Source organism: Pygoscelis adeliae, unplaced genomic scaffold (assembly GCF_000699105.1).
Source record: "Pygoscelis adeliae isolate BGI_AS28 unplaced genomic scaffold, ASM69910v1 Scaffold113, whole genome shotgun sequence".
Taxonomy (NCBI): domain Eukaryota; kingdom Metazoa; phylum Chordata; class Aves; order Sphenisciformes; family Spheniscidae; genus Pygoscelis; species Pygoscelis adeliae.
Window position 1 is genome coordinate 9,777,113 of NW_008825108.1, and position 19,375 is coordinate 9,796,487.

At 43.1% G+C, this 19,375-nt stretch overlaps 1 protein-coding gene across 1 annotated transcript in view; it reads left to right on the forward strand.

Moving 5' to 3' along the window:
- PPM1H (protein phosphatase, Mg2+/Mn2+ dependent, 1H) overlaps window positions 1–19,375 on the forward strand; it is a 76,193-nt gene that overhangs the window by 33,385 nt on the left and 23,433 nt on the right. The window contains exons 4-5 of the mRNA XM_009327686.1: window positions 4,808–4,892; window positions 12,142–12,260. Coding sequence (XP_009325961.1) covers window positions 4,808–4,892; window positions 12,142–12,260 — 204 coding nt within the window. The remainder of the gene's footprint in view (window positions 1–4,807; window positions 4,893–12,141; window positions 12,261–19,375) is intronic.

Here is a 19,375-nt window from a genome sequence, read left to right on the forward strand (position 1 = left end):
CTTGATCACTAAAGTGTTTCTTTCTCTGTATGATTAAATGAGAGTAACCAACAATAGCTTCCTCTAAAATGTATGAGTTTCCCTCTGTTTGTTTCTATAAGAAACTCAGAAAGGATGCTGTGCAATTCTCTGCTGATTGTGTTCTCCACAAAAGAAAAAAAAAAAGAAAAAAAACCCCAAACCCTGCTTGATTCAAGGAGAGGTGGCTGTTTTATCCATATTAAAAATGCAAAAGCAATTGATATATTGATATTTTCCTTAAGCCAGTGTTGTTGCTACATCCTGAGTGTGAGAGCAGCAGTACAACACAGTGGCAGATTTTTACCCTTTTGTTGCCTCCTTCACCACACGTTTTAAAAGGGCATATATACTAAAGCAGCAAATATTGTTTTAAAGTATTGAATCTGAATGTAGAAAATAACAATATACTTAAGGTTCTGTGTGAATGCTGAAATACTCAAAAGATCATTTAGCTGATCATCATGGACTATGCAGTTCGTTATGTCAATCCAAAAGATAAATGTAGTATTTTCTGTAGATTTACATGCAGCTTTTTAAGCTCCTGGTGTTTCTTTTCATTTGCGTGTGACTGAGTGGACGTAGCCCGCTGCAGGATTTGCTGTGACTGCCAGTCCCACCTTACGCACCGAGGTGCTGGCACATCTCTTGCTCCACATTTAGTTGTTCAGGGCTCAGCTTCTCTGGATCAGAAAATACTCAGTGAAGTGGCCAGAAGAGAGATAGAAAATCAGATTTTTTTGTTCCATTTTAGGCTACTTTAGCTGTGTTTTGGGGACTTTTTTTCCCAATATATTCCAGTTTTCCGTGAACATTTACCAGCTCTGGATTAGGGAATGTACTTTCTTTGTCATGCAGAGCATGTGTCTGTGAAATGCAAGGGCAAGTACAATCCTATAGTTTGTGCGGGTGGGGAGTTAGGTTGCTGGGTTCAAAAGAGGGGAGAGGACTCAGGGAAATCTGTAGTTTGTTTTTAGAAGGGATGAAAATAAGTGACTTAATGGCTTCCGTGGCCTCAAGACTTAAGGGCAGTTTCTCCTGTTTGTTTGGGCGCTGTGGATGATGCTGCATGGAGAGGGCGTCAGAGCCATAGAGCGTTGGAGGGCAATACACCAAGGGGGCTGCAGATCTGTGAATCCCCGTTTCCTATCCTGCCAAAAAAAACTTTTGTTTTTTTAATTTCTACTTCATTGGTGATATAAATTAATGATTGGTATGGGTCTGAAGCAACCTTCTCATCAGAGAATATTTGGTTAGTGTTGACATACTTGTTCCCTGCAAACATGAATCATATGTCTGCCTTTGGCAGTCTCGCCCTGTGGCTCTGCTGTAATGTGTTTCACCAGTGTGGCTGAAATTAAAATGTCACTATTAAACATGGCAGAATCAGATGCTCTCTGGGCACTGCATCTCTTCGAGTTCTTCTTGCTTCCTCTGTAGCTATTTCTGACAGTTTAATAGGACAGCTGTATTCTGGTATAAAATAATACATTCATATTTCCACAGTGCACGGGGGGCTAAATGCTTTCAGAGCACTATTTCATTGCATACATGCATCTTTCATGCATGACAGAAGCAGTAATGCTCACGTAACGCCATGTTGCTGCTTAGTCCATTAGGAAGTGTAAAGTCAAAATTAATTGTTCTGCAGGACTGTATAGAGCGGGTCTCTAAAAGCAGTTGCTGGGCTGTTTGCGGCTGCCGCGTCAGCCAGGCTCCCTCCCCATGAGCAGTTATTGACTTTGGGCTATTGAATTCAGGGCTCTGGAGGTTGCTCGGTGGGAAAAGCCTTCAGTCAGTGCTTGGCAGCTCTGTCACTGCGAGGTCACGGAAAGGGCAATTCAGTCTCCAAACCCAATTAGGGCCTAATTCGGCACCTCTTCAATCACAGCGGAAAATCCCACCGAGCAGGGTGGCTCCCAGGCCAGGCTTTCGCACCCAGCCTCTCCAGTGAGATGGCCGAGGAATGTGTCCGGTTTTGTCACTTGGGCTGTCAGAAATACCGTTTGCTGTCATGAAACTGCTAAGCAGCTGGTGTGGAAAGGTAGAGACTGGTAAGAGGATAATGAGTCCACCGGAGTTGAATTCAGACCAGTGACCTGTATGTCTGCGTCCCTCCCGTTACTCGTATCTAGAGCCATCTAATTCCTCGGATCAAATAATTTTAACTCTTATGAGCAGCTATAACTTTCAAGTTGAATAAAATCCAACCTCTGAAAACATAAATGAAAAACATAAAACTGAGGCTCTGTTTCATCAGGTATCAACAGTGTTGCTTTAATTCCCCCCCTCCAAAGGTGTTTGGGTTTTTTTGTGCTGGGTTGTGCTTTTCATCCCAGGTGGCTGCAATTTCTAGTGAAAATAAGTTGAGCCATGAAAGGTTGACCCACTTGCCTCTGAATTGCTTTTTATATGATGTGAGTCCCTCAGGGCCCAATTCTATCCACAGAAGTGAGAATGATAGCTATCACATATATAGGAAGTATGTCAGTGTGCACAAAGAAAAAGGTGAACCTCAGACTGGTCTGAGTGGTCTTTAAAATATGGGTTTCCTGTGAAATGGTGATTAAAGGGGAAGCAAAGGATAGTTAAAAAATTAGCATGACGCCCTAGCAGTTATATCAATGTGTGTTTTTATATTAGCTCTTTCAGACAAGCACAAGATCAGTAGATTCCTTATGACTATCTTAAACTAGTCTGTAAAATTTGGTTAGTGTCTGATCAGCTCCTTTGATCAGTCTAGTCTAGACTGTTGCTAGAGTACTTGGTACTAAACCCACAGTCCCCTTAAATGGAGGCCTATTCAAGTGAGTCAAATTACATATTAAAAGGTTATAAAAACTGTCCACTGTCTTTGAGTAAATGACTCTGGTTCAAAGCCCAATACCTTCAGAATTGAAAAAAAAAAAAAAGCAAAGGTGTTGTGCAGAAAAGAGGTGGTGGAGTTCTTAATTCGTTTTTAAATGACTGTGTCAGAAATCCAAATGAAAAACTTTCAGCAAACTTTTATTATTTTTAATTGGACTGGCATTTTTGTAAACCTGTAATATATTCAGATGCCATAAAGGGGAAAAAATTCCATCAAAAATTCTGCACAAATTACATTAAGAAATTAATGAGTTACAACGACCATGTCTGTCTCGTTTCAAGCACACAATATTGTTTTTAGTTGTAGCAGTGGAGGGCCAGTGGGAGTCTTCAGGATGTAGGTTGCACTCTTGCCACCTTTAATTTCTACATAGGATTGTTTGCAAGGGAGTGCTGGAAGCCCAGGAGCAGTAAGTTTGTTACCAGTCAAAGCAGAGCTGTTTTCCTCTCATCACTAGAGCCTTCTCCCACCTCTCCCATTGTAGCGCCATCCTGTACCTGTCTGTTCTTTGTCACGTGAATCTCAGAAATGTGAACAGTTCCTTTCCTCTTTGATAATGCTCCTTCCTTTTGCATAGTAGCAATAGTAGTTGATCATTTGGAGACAATTTTAGTCCAATGTCATATCCAGAAGACTTGGAAAGTTATCCAGTGCAACCAATTTTACAAAGCTGGTTTGTACCCGGGCTGGTTTTCTCAAGATGCCTGTGTTTTGAATTCAGTGGTTAAGTTTTCAGTCTTCGTGTGCCTACCATATTTGTTGGATGCATTGCAGTGCCATCAGAATACCTGGCATAGAAGCAATGCCAGAAAATTGATCAAATCAAGAGAAGTAAGCTAGCACGTAAATATCACATCAACAGGATGAAAAGATCACAGAAGGGAGACCATTTCAAACATATAGAAACTGGGATCCAAGTGACAGTTGCTTGTTTTATCTACACCAAATTCTGTGCCAATTCAAGAGAAGAGCCGGTACACTGCTACTATCCAAACACTGAATTAATCTACTTATGGTTAAGAAACAGCTCCAGAACAGGCATTAAAATCTTTGGGATGATACATAGTTCATCCAGCTCTTCTAAAGTGCCAAGCATTACTGTACTTACAGAGCTACGTAAATAATGGAAAGATAAAAGAACGTAATTCTGTGAGTGAGTACATGACCCCTGAATGTGGTAGGAATACTGGGTAAATTCTTCCCCCTTGTGACTGTGTTTCGGCCAGGGGCATTACACCAGGGAAGAACTGGACCATATTTTGCATGCAGCATAGCAGATTGTTAAGAGGCAACAGGCAGGTGTTTGAGAGAATTTCCTCTCTGCCGTTTGCAGAAGCGTATGTGAAATCTCCTGGCTGATCTATAGTCATGCCATTACCTGCCATCTTTTGGCAGGTAACTAGTTAAATTTGTGTTAAACAGGATTTGCTTTGCCATTTCCATTTGCTGTTGGAGTAGAAATGTTCTGACATGACATATGACCAATCAATAATTGGAAAGTGCTTGCATGAGTCATTTGAAGCCAGTAGTTTAGACAGTGTAAGCCACAACTGGGATTAAAACCTGCAAAGAGTTGTTCTACAGTCAGTGATTCTGCAGCATCTCCTCTGGGTGTCTGCATTTCACTTAATAAGGATACCCTGTAGACATCAACTGAAATAACTCTTGCCTTTGTTGCTTGGATGTTTTCGTGAGCTCTGAAATGAACTTGGCATATACAAATATACTTTGTTATCCAGCCTAAAGGATGCAGGGCAGGAATTATTATCGTGTTCTGCTGACAACTTCAATAGAAAAGAAATGGCTTTATTTTACTGTGACTCTGAAGAGAATAAGAGTGTGACTGTAACCTGTGGGTTTTCTGGGTATTTTTTTAATGGGGTTTTTTTCTGTACTGATGATGTTTTATTACTATTACAGGGCTATAATAATCCGAAATGGCGAAGTCATTCCAATGTCTTCAGAATTCACTCCAGAGACTGAACGCCAGCGACTTCAGTATCTGGTAAGAGACCTGAGGACCAAATCAGGTGCTGCTGATGACAAGCATTGCCCGGTAATATCTAAGGTTCAGACACATGCCACTGAGTTACTGTGGCTCAGTGAAGGACCACGTGTCCGCTGAACACCAGTGACTGACCATATATGTCTTTTAGCCATCAGCAAATGTGGAGAAAAGCCTGGTGGTGCAAATCCTGATGAAAGGAGTCTTAGCTCTTCTGTGGAGGCCATTGATTAGCGTGGCTGTGCTTGTGTACCTTGTTCAGCTGCAGACCTTCAGCAGCTCATTGGTGTTGAATAATGAGAGCTCAGACATAGAGCTAACAAGCCACAGAGGTATTTCAATCCATCCCAGTGTTTACTGTGTGACGGTATAAAATACCACAGACTGCTCTTTGTGTGCATGTGAACAATATTGCAGGGTTTTACTCATTTGCTCTAATAGTATGCCAATAGTATCTCAACCAGGGAAAAGATATCCGACTCAGAGGTGATCTCAGTGAGCGTTAGTAGCTGCAGGATAGAATGGGTGAAGAAAGAGGGTTTTATTTAGTGCAGCAGTACCCGTAAAGCTGGGACAGGGTGACTAGCTGAGGAGCTGTGGGATGCTTTATACACCAAGTTGCCTTGGCTGATAAGCTGCCCAAGAAAGATAGGTCAAAATGCGTGGTGTTATTTTTCATGCAAACAGTCCTGTTACTTTTAAGTTTGTCATCGATGGTCAGATCAGTTGGTTGAAGTTGGTTGGCTGTTTGTCAAAACATCGTTCCTAACGTGGCTGAGAGATTTCTTTTGTGCTTCTTCTGGTCTCCTACTTTTTCCTCTTAGAAATTTAAGCTTAAGCCAAGGCAGGCTCAGTGTCAGCTTTGCCTGACATGAGGTGGATAGGCCAAGGTGGTGGTGTTCCCTCTTCTTAAGGTGTCTCTTATCCTCAGCCTGGCCCAAGCACTGTGGTTTGAAACTAGGCAAAATGCCAGTGATTGAAGGTGGGGGTGGAAGGTTTTAAAGAAAAATTCTAAATGCTTCCACAATTTTCTAAATGCTTCCACAATTGTCACGTTAGATTTTTTTTTTTTTTTTTTTTAGTCAGGTTCACCGGCTTGAAGCTGAAAATTTCAGAGAAAATACTACTTTGGGAGTATTCATATTCAGAGAACCAAATGGAAAAGAGGCCTAATAAATATTTACAGTTCAGTTACATTTAAAATAATTTGTTTGCCTTTAAAATAAAAGGTATCTTTAGTATCTAGGGAGTCTGCTACTTCTGTAGGAAATACGAGATAAAGCATTGCCTACAAGGGATTTTTTTTCTCCTTTGATGTCCTTTCTGGCTTATATTTGAAAACAGCAGCCGATCTGAAAAGCATTTCTGCTGTTTCCTTTGGAAAATTCCTTTACCTTTGTTTGTTTATTTTAATTCTATATGTAACAAATATGCCAGGGCTATGGGTATCATGTTCAAAGAAAATACATGCAAGACAGAAAGAGCGTGAAACAAAATTAGAGATAATTTCAAACATAACATTCAGTAAGTAACATTTTTACTATAGTGTGTAAAAAAAAAAAAAAAGACCCCAAATTTCTTACAAGGTTGGCATAAACATTACACTCCAAAGGTTGCATCTGTCTTGCTGATTAGATCCCAAGTAATTCTCTTTACTCACCTTGGCTGTCCCCAGGTTCTGCTATCAGTCTATTGCACCATCAACATCTCTCTTCTGCTGTTCTTGTTTGAAAGTTACTTACTTTGGATTTATTTTCTTATATGCAGTTGAAGCTGAGTTTCTTTGTTTCAAACATGTTGCATTGCTCTTCCTGCACAATAGGAAGAAAATGACTTCATCATTTTAGCATTAATATTTTACTTGGTAAATGCAGAGATACTGTTCACTGAGGGGAAGCTACTGCACAGGCAAAGGGAGGGTATGGATTTACAGCCTGCAGGCTGCTCAGCTTTGGCTCCCTGTGCAGCAGACACTGTTAGCACAGTCAGGGCGAAGGAGCTTTCCTCTGCCTTTAGTGCCTGTTGATTGCTTCAGCCACACAGGTGTTGGTTTAGGTGAACTGGCATCTTCTGGATTCGCATCCCCTTTTCTGGGCCCTGATTTCCGTGTGCAAAGAAATCTGCAGGATAAATCATGCTCACAGGTCATGTGAGCATCTCTATATGAAGTCCTTCAGCCTAGTCTTAGACAAAACTGTGCTTCAGCTAGTACTGGTTGAGTAACTGAGAGAGGAGGGGAAACAAATTTTTTCCCTGTCCAGCTCCCATTTTAGTGCAGGTTTATTGCCATGTATCCAAGAATGGCCTTGGGTATAGGCCCCTGGCATGGCAACTTCAAAAGAACAAGTTGACTACCCAGTCATTATGACTTTTGAGCAGCATGGTCATCCCTTCGTCTCCACCTGCACCCCCTTTTTATTGCAGTGGGAGGACAGCATACAGCTGCAGATTTCAGGCAGGCCGTATGGCAGAGACAGACTTCTATGTTCAGGGGACTTGTGAGAGTATTGCAGAAGGCAATCACTCTTTCAGTCAGAGAGCACTTCTTAAGATGTAAAGCATGAAAGCCTTGCGCCAGTACTCCCTTGATCCTTTGGCTTCTGTAGAGGTTCAGTGCACCACACTGCTTCCCTTCCACTGGCAGGCGTTCATGAGCCTCCTTTTCTTTTGAATTTTTGTGTCTTTCTTTTCTTTTTAGCACTGTGGCAGGAGAGCTCGCTAAGCGCCTACTCCAGGAAAGCCCTGGCTTCCCATATCAGTGTATCTTGAGGGAGAACAAAATCCAGCATTGCCTGGGAACTGCTCTGGTACATTCAGCAGTTGTGCAGGCAACGACTGCCAGAGGCAATTTTCCTTTCATCTTCTGAGGAGACTATTAATTTCAGTCATGATAGTCTAACTTGCAACAGTAAATGGGTAGATTTTGTTACTTATTCCCTTGGAAAAAGTGTTTAAAATGAATGATGAATGAGTATATTGCAGATGGGTGTATTTCTATTAGTTATCAAAGTTGCACTTCGAAGATGTCACGTGAGGTCAGTGTGGTGTTACTGCATACCGTGTCCATGTGTGTAGCCAGGCAGTGGCCCAAAAGTTCACAGCTCAGACCAAAGATGGTGCACAGCTGCTACCAGGGCAGGCTTTACTACTGGTAGAGACTGGGTGGCCATCAGTGGCAGTGAGCCGTGGATGCTCTTTGTGTTTGGCACCATTCGAATAAAGGTTCATGAGCTCAGACAGGCATGGGTTCAAAGACGACCTATTGTTATTTCATTGTTCAGGTGAGGATTAAGTGATAATAACTTATCTGCTGAAGGATGCTCAGGGAGCCCAAGCCTGAAGAGGAAATGAACATAGATCTCCTAAATGTCAGTTCAGTGCTTCAGTTACAAGTCAGATGCATCTTAATTCTCTTACAGTTTGTGGCTCCCTGCATCACCCAGCGCAGGATTGCTTTGGCCGTCTGACACATTGCACAATGCTGTGCTAAGAGAGATGTGTGGTTTTATGGAAAGGGTCCTGGCCTTTCATAAGAGGAGAGACCAATTCAGGGATGGATTTGGCTCCCACTTCCCTCTTTCTTTCTACCACAACCTCCTTTAGTTTTAATCTCTGTTTGGCTTAAACGTGTCCATATGATAATGGCAGAGTAATCTGCAAAACTTCTGGATGCATTGTGCTGTCCATGCTGTTGTGAGCGGTAGTCCCATATAGTAAAATATCCTATTGGAGAACATGGCACAATATGATAAGAGGATGAAGTTGTAAGATATAGTTGACGTAGGGGAAGACAGCAATTCTGAAAATAACACAGAATACAGTGAAAGTGCAAATGCCGGTGATGTCTCAGAGCAGTGCGTACTGGAGGAGCTGGAAAAGGCATCAGCAGGCCTTATTGAGGTAAGATAAGATACATACAGTGTTCCCTGCCACCTAATTAACTGACACACTAGTGTGTAAGTCTAGGTTTATCTTAATTTCATATTTGCTTTGCTGATCACCAGGAAACACAGCAGGAAGTAAATGGCCTTTTGAAAGAAATGTGACTAATATTTCCTTGAGCAGGCTCCATTTTAAACAACTAATGTTGAATGTAATACATCCAGCCACAAAACACACCATAAAATGGCAGAGTGCCAAAAACACATGGTGCAGACTGTGCCAGATTTATGCCAAAAAACTGTAATAGCTTCTGAAAGAAAAATCATGGAAAATATTCCAGTTCCATAACACAGAATAACAATATTGTCTGAACATACCTCGTAAGGATATAGAGAGTGTTTGATAGTCACTCTTCTTATTAAATTTTAAGTTCTCTGAATGGTGTTTCTGATCTGAGGTCCTTGCAAATCGAGACTAAACAAATGAAAAAATGGAAAATACAGTGTCTCATCACAGGTGAAATTCTGGTAGTCAGTTTACTTACCGTTTTTGTTTCTCATTTGATCACTTGAGGGGATTTTGTGGTGTCTGCTTGTACATGTACTTGAAAGATCTGTAGGTTTTTAAAGGGTTGCTTTTTGTTTATTTTCTGGTTCTGCTGCCCAGCACATTTTGATTGGGGTGGAGAGGGAGAAGAGTCCTGCCTCATAGTAAATGGAGAACAGTTCTCAACAAACCCAACTGGAAGTCGCAGCTGAATTTTATAGTAGAACATTCTTCTCTCTGTAGAATTACCAGTGAAGCATCAAAAATAACTGTTAAAAAGAAAAGGGTAAAAAGTATAGAAATAAAAAAAAAAGCCCCCAAAAGTCAGAAAGTCCCCATTTCTTCACGTAAGAATTCAGCTCACAGGCACCAGAAGCTTCCAAATTGCTCTTTTCCCTCTGTTCTACTGACGCCAAAAATATTAGAATCAAGTTAAGATCCCTGGATTGTAAATCAAGCATTGAGGCTTGGCTGCAGAAGAGAAATCTTATTTGAACATTAGCAGTCCACTGGTAACTCTGCCAGCTTTATTAATCTTATTTCACTTGTGACCTCAGACTTTCCATCTGAGTAAATCTTTATGAAATGCAGTCTCTCCCAATCGCGTTACCTTTTCAATAAAGGAAATTCTTGTTTTCAAGGGGAAAAATGCTGAAAGCCTGTAACTTCTTTCTTCTGGACCTGTGATCCAGCCTAACAAGTAATCTCATAATCTAAAGGTTAAATAACTTCATTTTTATGTCAGGTATGAGGTTTTTTGCTTTAAATGAGGCTTCTTGTTTTGTAGGCAGGCAACAGTAGTCTTTAGCTAGAAGTGGTTTGTAATCATTGAATCAAGATAGGGTGTGCATTTTTAAAAGTGAACTGAATTGCACTTTCAAAGCAGACTTCATTGTTTACAATATCATAGACTAGAAAGAATTTTTTAAAAAAAAATGAAAAAAAGTCCAGCTCTCTGCTGTCAATGTGTAGCAATACATCAAATAAATCATTAGGGGTGTTCCATCTTTTTTATGACTGGAATTAAAAGAAAGAAAAATAAAACGTTTACATGTACTTTTAAATAAAGAATCCAGAGTTCTGGAAGTATGGAAAGCCTCATCTGGACTAATACTGCTAGACCTCTCAAAAGTCGCTAGTGCTTGTCAACCATTTCTGTAATGAGGAACAGTGTTCCAATTAGAGGGTCCTTGAAAACAATATTTGGGTGGGGGAGGGGACCTTGGCTGACTGTAGACTGCAGGAAAAAAAATTTAATTCCCTTAACTGTACACGGAGAGAGAATTTGATGGAGCTCCTGTTCCAGCAAGGGATCACAATGTCAAGATCACATTTGCGTGCTTGAAAGCCGCCTCTTGAAAGCAGAATCCAATCTTGTCCGCTACACACAGCAATCTCCCTCAGCCCCGTTTCAGCCGAGCTCGAGGTGTTTTCTGGAAGGATGTCTGGCGATGGGAACAGGGACAAGCTGATGGAAGGTTAGCGCTGTGATGTGCTGAGCCTGATTCAACTCCTATTAAATTGAGCGGGAGCAGGCTCGGCCCTTAAATGGAGGAAATATTTTATTGTGAACTATCTGCATGATAGCTGCCAGGTAGATCAATAAGGGCTTCCACTGCTTCCTGCCGCTCACCTTTGATGAGCGCTAGATTTATGACAAACCCACAAACTAAAGCCAGCTCATTTGGTCTGCCCTGATGGCAGCTGCTGCTGGAGATAAGACAGGCTTTATTGCCTTAACTGTCTGGATAAGGAAAAAGTGTTATCTGCAGAAAGGTTAAGAAACACAACTTTTTTTCAGTTCCCTAGCCAATTTGACTGTGTCTTCAGAAGAGCTCACTCACAATGTGGCTTTGGGGAGGGAGGGGGGAAGGCTTGTTTATGCAAATATTAAAGAAAAATGAGTGAGGTTTAAGGATTAACCTATCGTGTCGGGTGATCTGTGTATAAATCCAAACCAAAAACCTGTGTGGTGGACAAAGAGCCTCATAGTGCTCTCAAGTACAGTCAGCTCTGGAGCACGTGAGCCTCGGGCATGGCTCTAGCAAAGAGGCATCCCAGCATCTGCAGAGCAGCAACACCAGAAGGGGCGGCAGCAGTATTTGAATGTTAACACCATCAGAAACATTAGTTGCAGTTGTGACACAAAACTGCTGCTGCTTTTCTTAGTCTATTCTGTACAAAGGAAGTAGTTTTTAGAAAACAAGAAAATAAAGTGCTCTGCAACTCGTGTTTATTTGTAGTGCCTCATGCCACGGGGTGCAGCACACTGAGCAGGTAAAAGGGAACATTTTTCTCAAGGCAGTGAAAGTTAAAGTGTGGTAGTAATACGAGGTTGTGTGTGTTGTTGGCATAGCTGAACGGGGAGTCAAAAAGCTTGAGCTTCACTCCACACACACCCCTCCAAGTCTCTGCTTGCCCTGTGGCTTTGTCCTTTGAACATTCCCTTCTCTCAGGTCACTGACTTACCTAAAGGAGATGTGTTCTGTTTTACGAAGCCCTGTAGACTCCTTCAGGGTGAGTGGATGAGGTGTACTTCAGAGATTGCAAATGTTGAGAAGCAGGGAGAAGTGAAGGATTTTGAGGGCAAGAGGACTGCTCCCTGTAAGGCTGTTGCTGGACTCCAGGCAGGGTCGGAACTGGTGTATGTGCACATTTGCTGAAACGGAGCTCATCATCTTCCTTGTTTAAAAAGGGGGAAAAAAAAAAAATGTGTGTGGGAAGGGAGCGGGAAGGGATGGTAATGCTGCCTCATTAAAAATAGATGATGTCTTGTTTTATGACGTTCACGTGGTATCTGTGGCTTGGTTTCTGCCCACAGGCTTATATGCAGCCCCACTTGCTGGGAAATGAGTTCACACATTTAGAGTTTCCACGGAGGGTGCAGCGTAAGGAAGTTGGAAAGAGGATGCTCTACCGTGACTTCAACATGACTGGCTGGTAAGAATGTGTCATTCTCAGCATGGGGTCAGCCTTCTCCCCAACGAATGCCTGCTTTGTACATGTCTTTGGTTAGTGTAAACCGCATCAAACATGGAGGTGTACACCTGTGTACTAAAGGGAAAGGTATTTCCTTCTTTCACATGTATTTTTCTTTTGGAAGTTAACATTTTAAATAAGTTGACCTCCCTGCAAAGCCAGGACCTCAGTTCATTTTAACATGTGAGCACTCAAAGCAGAGCAAACACATAATGGGGAAGAGGTGTCAGGGGATCTTCCTGAAAGCTAAACAACTTTCCTGTCTTGGAAGTAGCTTTTTATAGAATATGGATCAGTGGGCCGTCATGCCTTTGCGTTCCGAGGAGTGCTTGCAAAAGGGGAGAGCTGCCTCCCATACTCTAGTGCAGCTGACCCCTGATTTGGGTAACCCTTGAGGAATTGTTTTAGAGACTGGCCTATCTGAATAAAAGTCATAGCCAGCCTAAAATGAAAAGGTTTGAATGAACAGCATTGACCTAATGAAGTGAAGACAGGAAGAACAATGAGGGTTTTTTGTCTGTGGCTAAATGTCTTCATTGTTTTGTGTCAGTTCAAGAGGCTCCTTCTCAAGTGACTCCCACTCGCTTAGAGAAGCTCTAATCCTTGCTGTTGTGGGCTCTGTGTGTGACCTGGACAGGATGCCATCCAGAGGGACCTGGACAAGCTCAAGAAGTGGGCCCGTGTGAACCTCATGAGGTTTAACAAGGCCAAGTGCACGGTCCTGCCCCTGGGTTGGGGCAACCCCCGGTATCAATACAGGCTGGGGGATGAAGGGATTGAGAGCAGCCCTGCCGAGAAGGACTTGGGGGTACTGGTGGATGAAAAGCTGGACATGAGCCAGCAATGTGCGCTCGCAGCCCAGAAGGCCAATCGTATCCTGGTCTGCATCAAAAGAAGCGTGGCCAGCAGGTCGAGGGAGGTGATTCTGCCCCTCCACTCTGCTCTGGTGAGACCCCACCTGGAGTACTGCGGCCAGCTCTGGAGCCCTCAGCATAAGAAAGACACGGACCTGTTGGAGCGGGTCCGGAAGAGGGGCCCAAAAATGATCAGGGGGATGGAACACCTCTCCTGTGAAGAAAGGCTGAGAGAGTTGGGGTTGTTCAGCCTGGAGAAGAGAAGGCTTTGGGGAGACCTTATTGCAACCTATCAGTACTTAAAGGGGGCTGATAAAAAAGATGGCGGCAAACTCTTTAGCAGGGCCTGTTGCGACAGGACATGGGGGAATGGCTTTAAACTAAAAGGGGGTAGATTTAGACTAGGTATAAGGAAGAAATGTTTTACGCTGAGGATGGTGAAGCACTGGCACAGGTTGCCCAGAGAGGTGGTGGATGCCCCATCCCTGGAAACATTCCAGGTCAGGTTGGACGGGGCTCTGAGCAACCTGATCTAGTTGAAGATGTCCCTGCCCATGGCAGGGGGGTTGGACTGGATGACCTTTAGAGGTCCCTTCCAACCCAAACTATTCGATGATTCTATAAAGGCAAAGGCCCTATATATGCAAATGGTCTTCACTTCCATGCTGTTGCTAAAACACAATTGTTTTAGCATCCTTAGCAAATGTCCCTTCAGGAAGGGAAAGAATGGAGGGGGTTAAAAAGCCTGAACTCTTGTAGGTTTGGAGACTTAGATGCTCACACGCGACTACAACTCCACATGCTTCTGATTTGTCCTATACTTTATAGACCATAAATATAATGATGTTTTAATGGCAGAATAATGATCTAAGTTTAATATTATCTGGAGTGTTTGTGCAGAACATGTTAATCTGGGAATAACCATCATTGTCCATCATCTTGAACAGCTGCTAGTAGAATATGCAGTCTCACCCTGAGAATGATGACTTCACATTTTAAAAAGGCTACAGGCATGAGCAAAAGAATAGGAACAGAATGAGAACATTGGATCAACTGAGGACTTAAACAGCATAATGTTTGGAAGATCATGAGACACTCTCCCATTTTCTGCAAAGGGAGTTTTCTTATTAAAATCCCGGATGTCTCTGAAGGCATCAATAAAGAATGGCTTCATGTAGACTTCCAAAAGCTCTTTTTCAAGATGTGAGATGCTATTGGGGCGGGGGCAAAACAAAAAAAAAACCTTCTAATTTGGGGGAGAGTTACAGAAGTTTCATGGGCCAAGAACTTGCTGAGAGGAGGGTAAGAGCAGAATTCTTTCATCATGGTTGGAAGGCAAAGAGGGTTTTTCCAGGTTCATGGGAGTTGTTTTGTGTTTCCCCGGTTGGTTAGTGGTCTGGAAAGGAAATGAGGTTAGAATGGTTGAAGTTGCAGCATTGGCAGGTGACACCACAGTTCTTTTCCTAATAAACAAGAAGGGCCGTGAGGAACTGCAAAGAATTAAGTGATATACATGAATGGGCATCACAATGATCAAATTTGGTGTTGATAAATACCAAGTAAAGCATGAAGAGGGGAAAAATAACTATTTGTGCACGCTAGACACTCCAAATGAACTTGAGAGGCATGTCAAAAAGCTCTGGAAGTTGGAAGTTCTGCTTACTGTGATTTTTCTTGTCAAAATCACCAGCGGAATGTTGGGATGCATACAGGGTTGGAATGGTTAAAAATTAAATGAAGAGATAATTCTGTATATCAGTTTGTACCTCACTTGTGAATCTGTGCATGGCACTTCACCTTATTCAAAATGGTTATTGCATAGCTAATACTGTTTGGTATTAGAAGAAAGATAAATAAGAAGGAACACATTTTAAATGTAGAATAATGAGTAAGGTAGAAGAGCTTGGGTAAGTCTAAATGGATGGCAGATTTGATTCAATGTCTTGTTTTTCAGTACTGGTGTGTGAACTCTGTTAACTCTAGCATATGGCAGGGGGGAGAAGAGAGTTGATTTTCCTGTTGATTTTTCTGAATTTCCTGGAGTGTAGGACACATGTTGATCCAGTTACAGATTCTAATATGGTCAATGCAAAAATCACCACCAGTTTAGCACAAATACGCCTAGCTGTAAGCAGTTATTCCAGAATAAATACTTCAGACTTGAATTTTCAAGTCACAGTAATTCACCTCAGTGTTGTCCCAGAAAGAGGTGGCCTGTGCCAAGCAAAAGCATGTGGAGACTGTTACGAGGCTACCTCTCCCTGCTGTTCCTTTTGACTTCTGGCTGGAAGTGGAAAATGGGGGCTACGTTTTTGTCCTGAATAAAAAAATCAAAATCTTTTATATGCTCCATATCCCACAGCTAGTGCACCAGTTACCTCTTTGTTTGCCTCAGGACAATAAAATGGTGAGGGGATTGCTCTATCGCCATACATTTATCGAAATCAGAGCCCTTCTAAATAAGGATCCATTTCTTTTTGTAGGGTGTTTGCCCAAGGGATTCTTGTTTTCCATCAAATTGTGTGCAGTGATCTCCTAAGTGGAGGAGAAGCAATCTGTTTCTATTTATCCAAAAGCCTGAGTCAATTTTAATGGTTGAGATTGTGGACAAGACATTAGATTTTCAGCTTGGTGGGCTGTCAGAGGCGATGGTTTGAGGTGGCTGGTGTTTCACAGTGGTCGTTTTCCACTTCAAGGGTTTTGCTTCTATTTTCTTCCCTTTCTAATTCCTAGATTTAACTGACGCATCAGGACACAGCGGCTGAGGACATACTTGTTCTGCATTTGTTTCTAAGGACAGTATCTATCATGGAGAATAAATTAGCATATATATTCCTTTTCTAGAAAATGTCAGATGGAGCTTTGGCCAGCCAGAGCTTGATACACTAAAATGCTGCCAAACTTTTATCACTTACAATGCAGAAGATCAATTGTCTGAACCTTTTCTTCGTCAGTGACTTCACTGTGTGTTGATATTTGCACGTACATGTAGAGAGGTGCAGGTGATGTTAGGAAGAAACAGTCACTCTTAATTACTGACTCCTTTAGTGAGACGGTGTAAAACTCTCTCTGCTATGATGTTTCCTCAGGAAAATGAACTGTTTTATTTTAAAATTCAGGAAACTTTCTGTGTTTTCTACTAGAAGCTGTATGATTTTTTTTTTTTCTTCATTTTTACCCTTCTCCTGTGCTCTGGAGCTTTTCAGATTCTCAACAATGGCTTGGCTTGCCCAGCTTGTTTGGATTACAAAAGGTTATTGTCTTTGCGTTTGTCATAATGCATTTGGCCTTTTTTTTTGCTTTTTGCTTTTTCTTTCTTTTTTTCTTTTTTCATGTGAAGTTTCCACACTGGCTTTGTCTCAACAGCCCACAGTGGTAGCAGAGCTGCCAAGTTTCCCCACAGCATTAGGACAACCACTGATCCAGCAATGTGTACCGCATCACTAGTCCAGGCTGCCTGTAACTGCTTTGAGACCAGCCTTTCCCTTCTCCCTCCGGCTCTCCCACCCTTTCTCTTTTCTCTGCATTGGCAGTCGGGATGAGAAATCCGCCATAATAAATGTATCTAAAATAAATCCCACTTAGGTGTGAGCTGACCATCAGCTGCCCCTCCTGCACTATTGCCCCACGCGCGTTGTGGTTGAGCAACCATTGCAAAACGCGTACTGTAGCTGGCAAGGCATCTTAAGAGCTGTGTCTCCTCTCTGAGCTGTCTCGAGCCGTAATTTGCTGGCAGACGTCTGTGTTGCTGACAGTCTTTCACAGCTGGGTCTCTGGGCTGGGGTTTTCAGGCCCCTGGCTTGCAGAGGTTAAACTTGTATCGGAGGGAGGGTGGTTCTGGTGACTTTGGCGAGTCCTGGCAACAATAGCATCAGGGAAGACTGTGGCCACGTAAGCAAAGTGCTGCCAGCGCTAAAAAGGGATGCGGGTAGCCTGAGGTAGAAATATATGGGAGGAAAAAAGCAGGCCTGATGATAACTGCTCCTTTAAAGGACTGCACAGAATTAGTATTCTCTGTCTCCACCTTTTCTTTAAAAGTTAAGACACGGTTGGTCAGGTTTTCTTTACTCGTGGGTAAATCCAGTGTGAACAATTTTGAAGTACTTTGCTCTGACTATATCCTAGATGCCTTCCCAAAACCTGGTTTTCTGGCTTACTGTGTCCCTCACTGGCACAGTGGCTCCTTCCAGGGTTCCCCTTGGCCTCCCGCGGGGCCGGAGGAGCCGTACAGCACTGCACTTAACCAAAGGCATCCAGAAGGCACCACCAACTGGCATCAGCTTTAGTGGTTTCAAAATTAATTTTTTGGTCCTCCTTGGAACGCAAACAGTGGCCTTTCTGCTGCTCGTGTTGAAGTGGAGTTCTTCAAATGCTTGTTTCCAGATCAGAGGTTTAGCTTTTTGACTTGATTTTAGGGCAGCAAAAGAGCCCTAAGTAACAAGTCCATTTTTTTGACCTGATTTGTTGGCAGCTTCCTTTGCCCTACAGGAGCGCGCAGAGTCGAGCTGTGTCCTGTCAAAAATGGTCCAAGCTGGTGTAGTACCCACCACGCGTCATGGGCTGAAGCCCAAGGCAGCAGCGAGCGGGGGAATTGGGCACTGCCTCTGAGCGCACTGTATGCGCGGTGCCAGCGGAGCCCTTGCCAGCTCCATGTCCGTGTGTCTGGTGAGGGGGTGCTGTGGCACACGGTTAGCCACCCGAGGGTCAGCCCGTGCCAGGGAATCGCCCGCCTGCATGATTTATTCCAAAGCAGGGAAGCTGGTGCCCTGGGGCGAGCGCTAAGCAAAACCCATTTTATTCTAGAGTCAATATTGTCCACTGCCTGGAAAGCCGCCAGCCTGCTCTGCGCTCGCCCTTTTCTTTCCAAAAGGGAATGTCTTTCAGCCTCTAAGCATCTGATTATAAAAGCAACTTCACTTTTCAAGCCGTTTTATTTTGTTTGGGATGGATGCCTTTTGCTTTCATTGTGCAGCCCGCCTTGCTGTCTGCGGTTCAGACTCCGGCTCACAAAAACCAGGCTCTCATTAATCACTTATTGGGGATCCAGAATACCCCGGTGAGAGCCAATGTACATGTTTTGCTTGGTAATGTGCGAGCTGATTTGAACAAATATTGCTAATGCAGCCGCTATCTTATTCTTTATTGCTGGGCTCGATGTCCTTTGACAGCGCGTTCAGGTAGCCTGCCCGAGGAGTGCCTGAGCAGATTGAGAAATGCCACAGAAATGCTTTATGGAGCAGGCGCCTGCGCTGCGCCCCCCTTTAATATAAATTGATTTATTGAATCAAGCACAGAAGCCCTGCTACAGAAACCTCGGGCTATATCCTCTGGAGAACCACCTAATAAAACAGCCCCAACTGACACTCCTCATTAGCTTTTCCACCGATCCCAGGGCAGTATTTAAAGTGACAGTGTCTCTCTTTTCGGCCTGAATTTATCTGCTGGCTAATGCCTGTGGGTCTAATTAGCTTAGCATTATTAGTCTTATTCAGATAAGCTGCATTTCCTAACAGCTTGATTCCAACTTGTAAAAAGTAATTGGAAGTCTGCAAACCCTGTGCCGTAACCTGCTTGATTGTGCCTTTTAGCCAAATTCATGTAATTTACAAAAAGTCATCCTTTCTCCCACCCCCCCCACCCCCCCTTTTTAATTGAGCTTTTTTGTCTAGTGAAACCTTCTGTGCTTCTTCTGTTGAAATCCTGGCTGTATTGTTGTGTTCAAGACCTCAGCCATATCCTTTGTACAATCGCCAGGGAGAGATCAAATTTTAATTTCATAATTACTTCACAAGAAAGCAGCCTTTTCCCCAGTCATGCCTGGTATTAATTTCCTCCCAGCAACTTACATTTTCATAATTTAATGATTATGGGCCACCTTTGCAGCACTGGGCCTTTCTGGAGAAGGGAGAGAGAGGATGTCATTTTTGCAGCAGAAACTGTAATCCACAGCCACTTGTCTTGCTTTTTTTTGTCTTTGCTCTCGTCTCTCATTGCGAGGTAGCCAGGAGCGGGATGGGACGTGCCTCTTCGGTGCACGCAGCCAGAGCAGCTTGCTGGGTTGTGCCTAGGTGTCTGGGGCACAGCTCTGCGATGATGAATGGCTGTTTGCAATGTGCATGTTATGCATCTTTTCAAGATTTGCAGCCCTCGCTGCAGGAGCAGCAGGAGGTGAGAGCTGACCTGCTGCGTACAGCACATCTCCTGACAGTGACGAATGGCTCT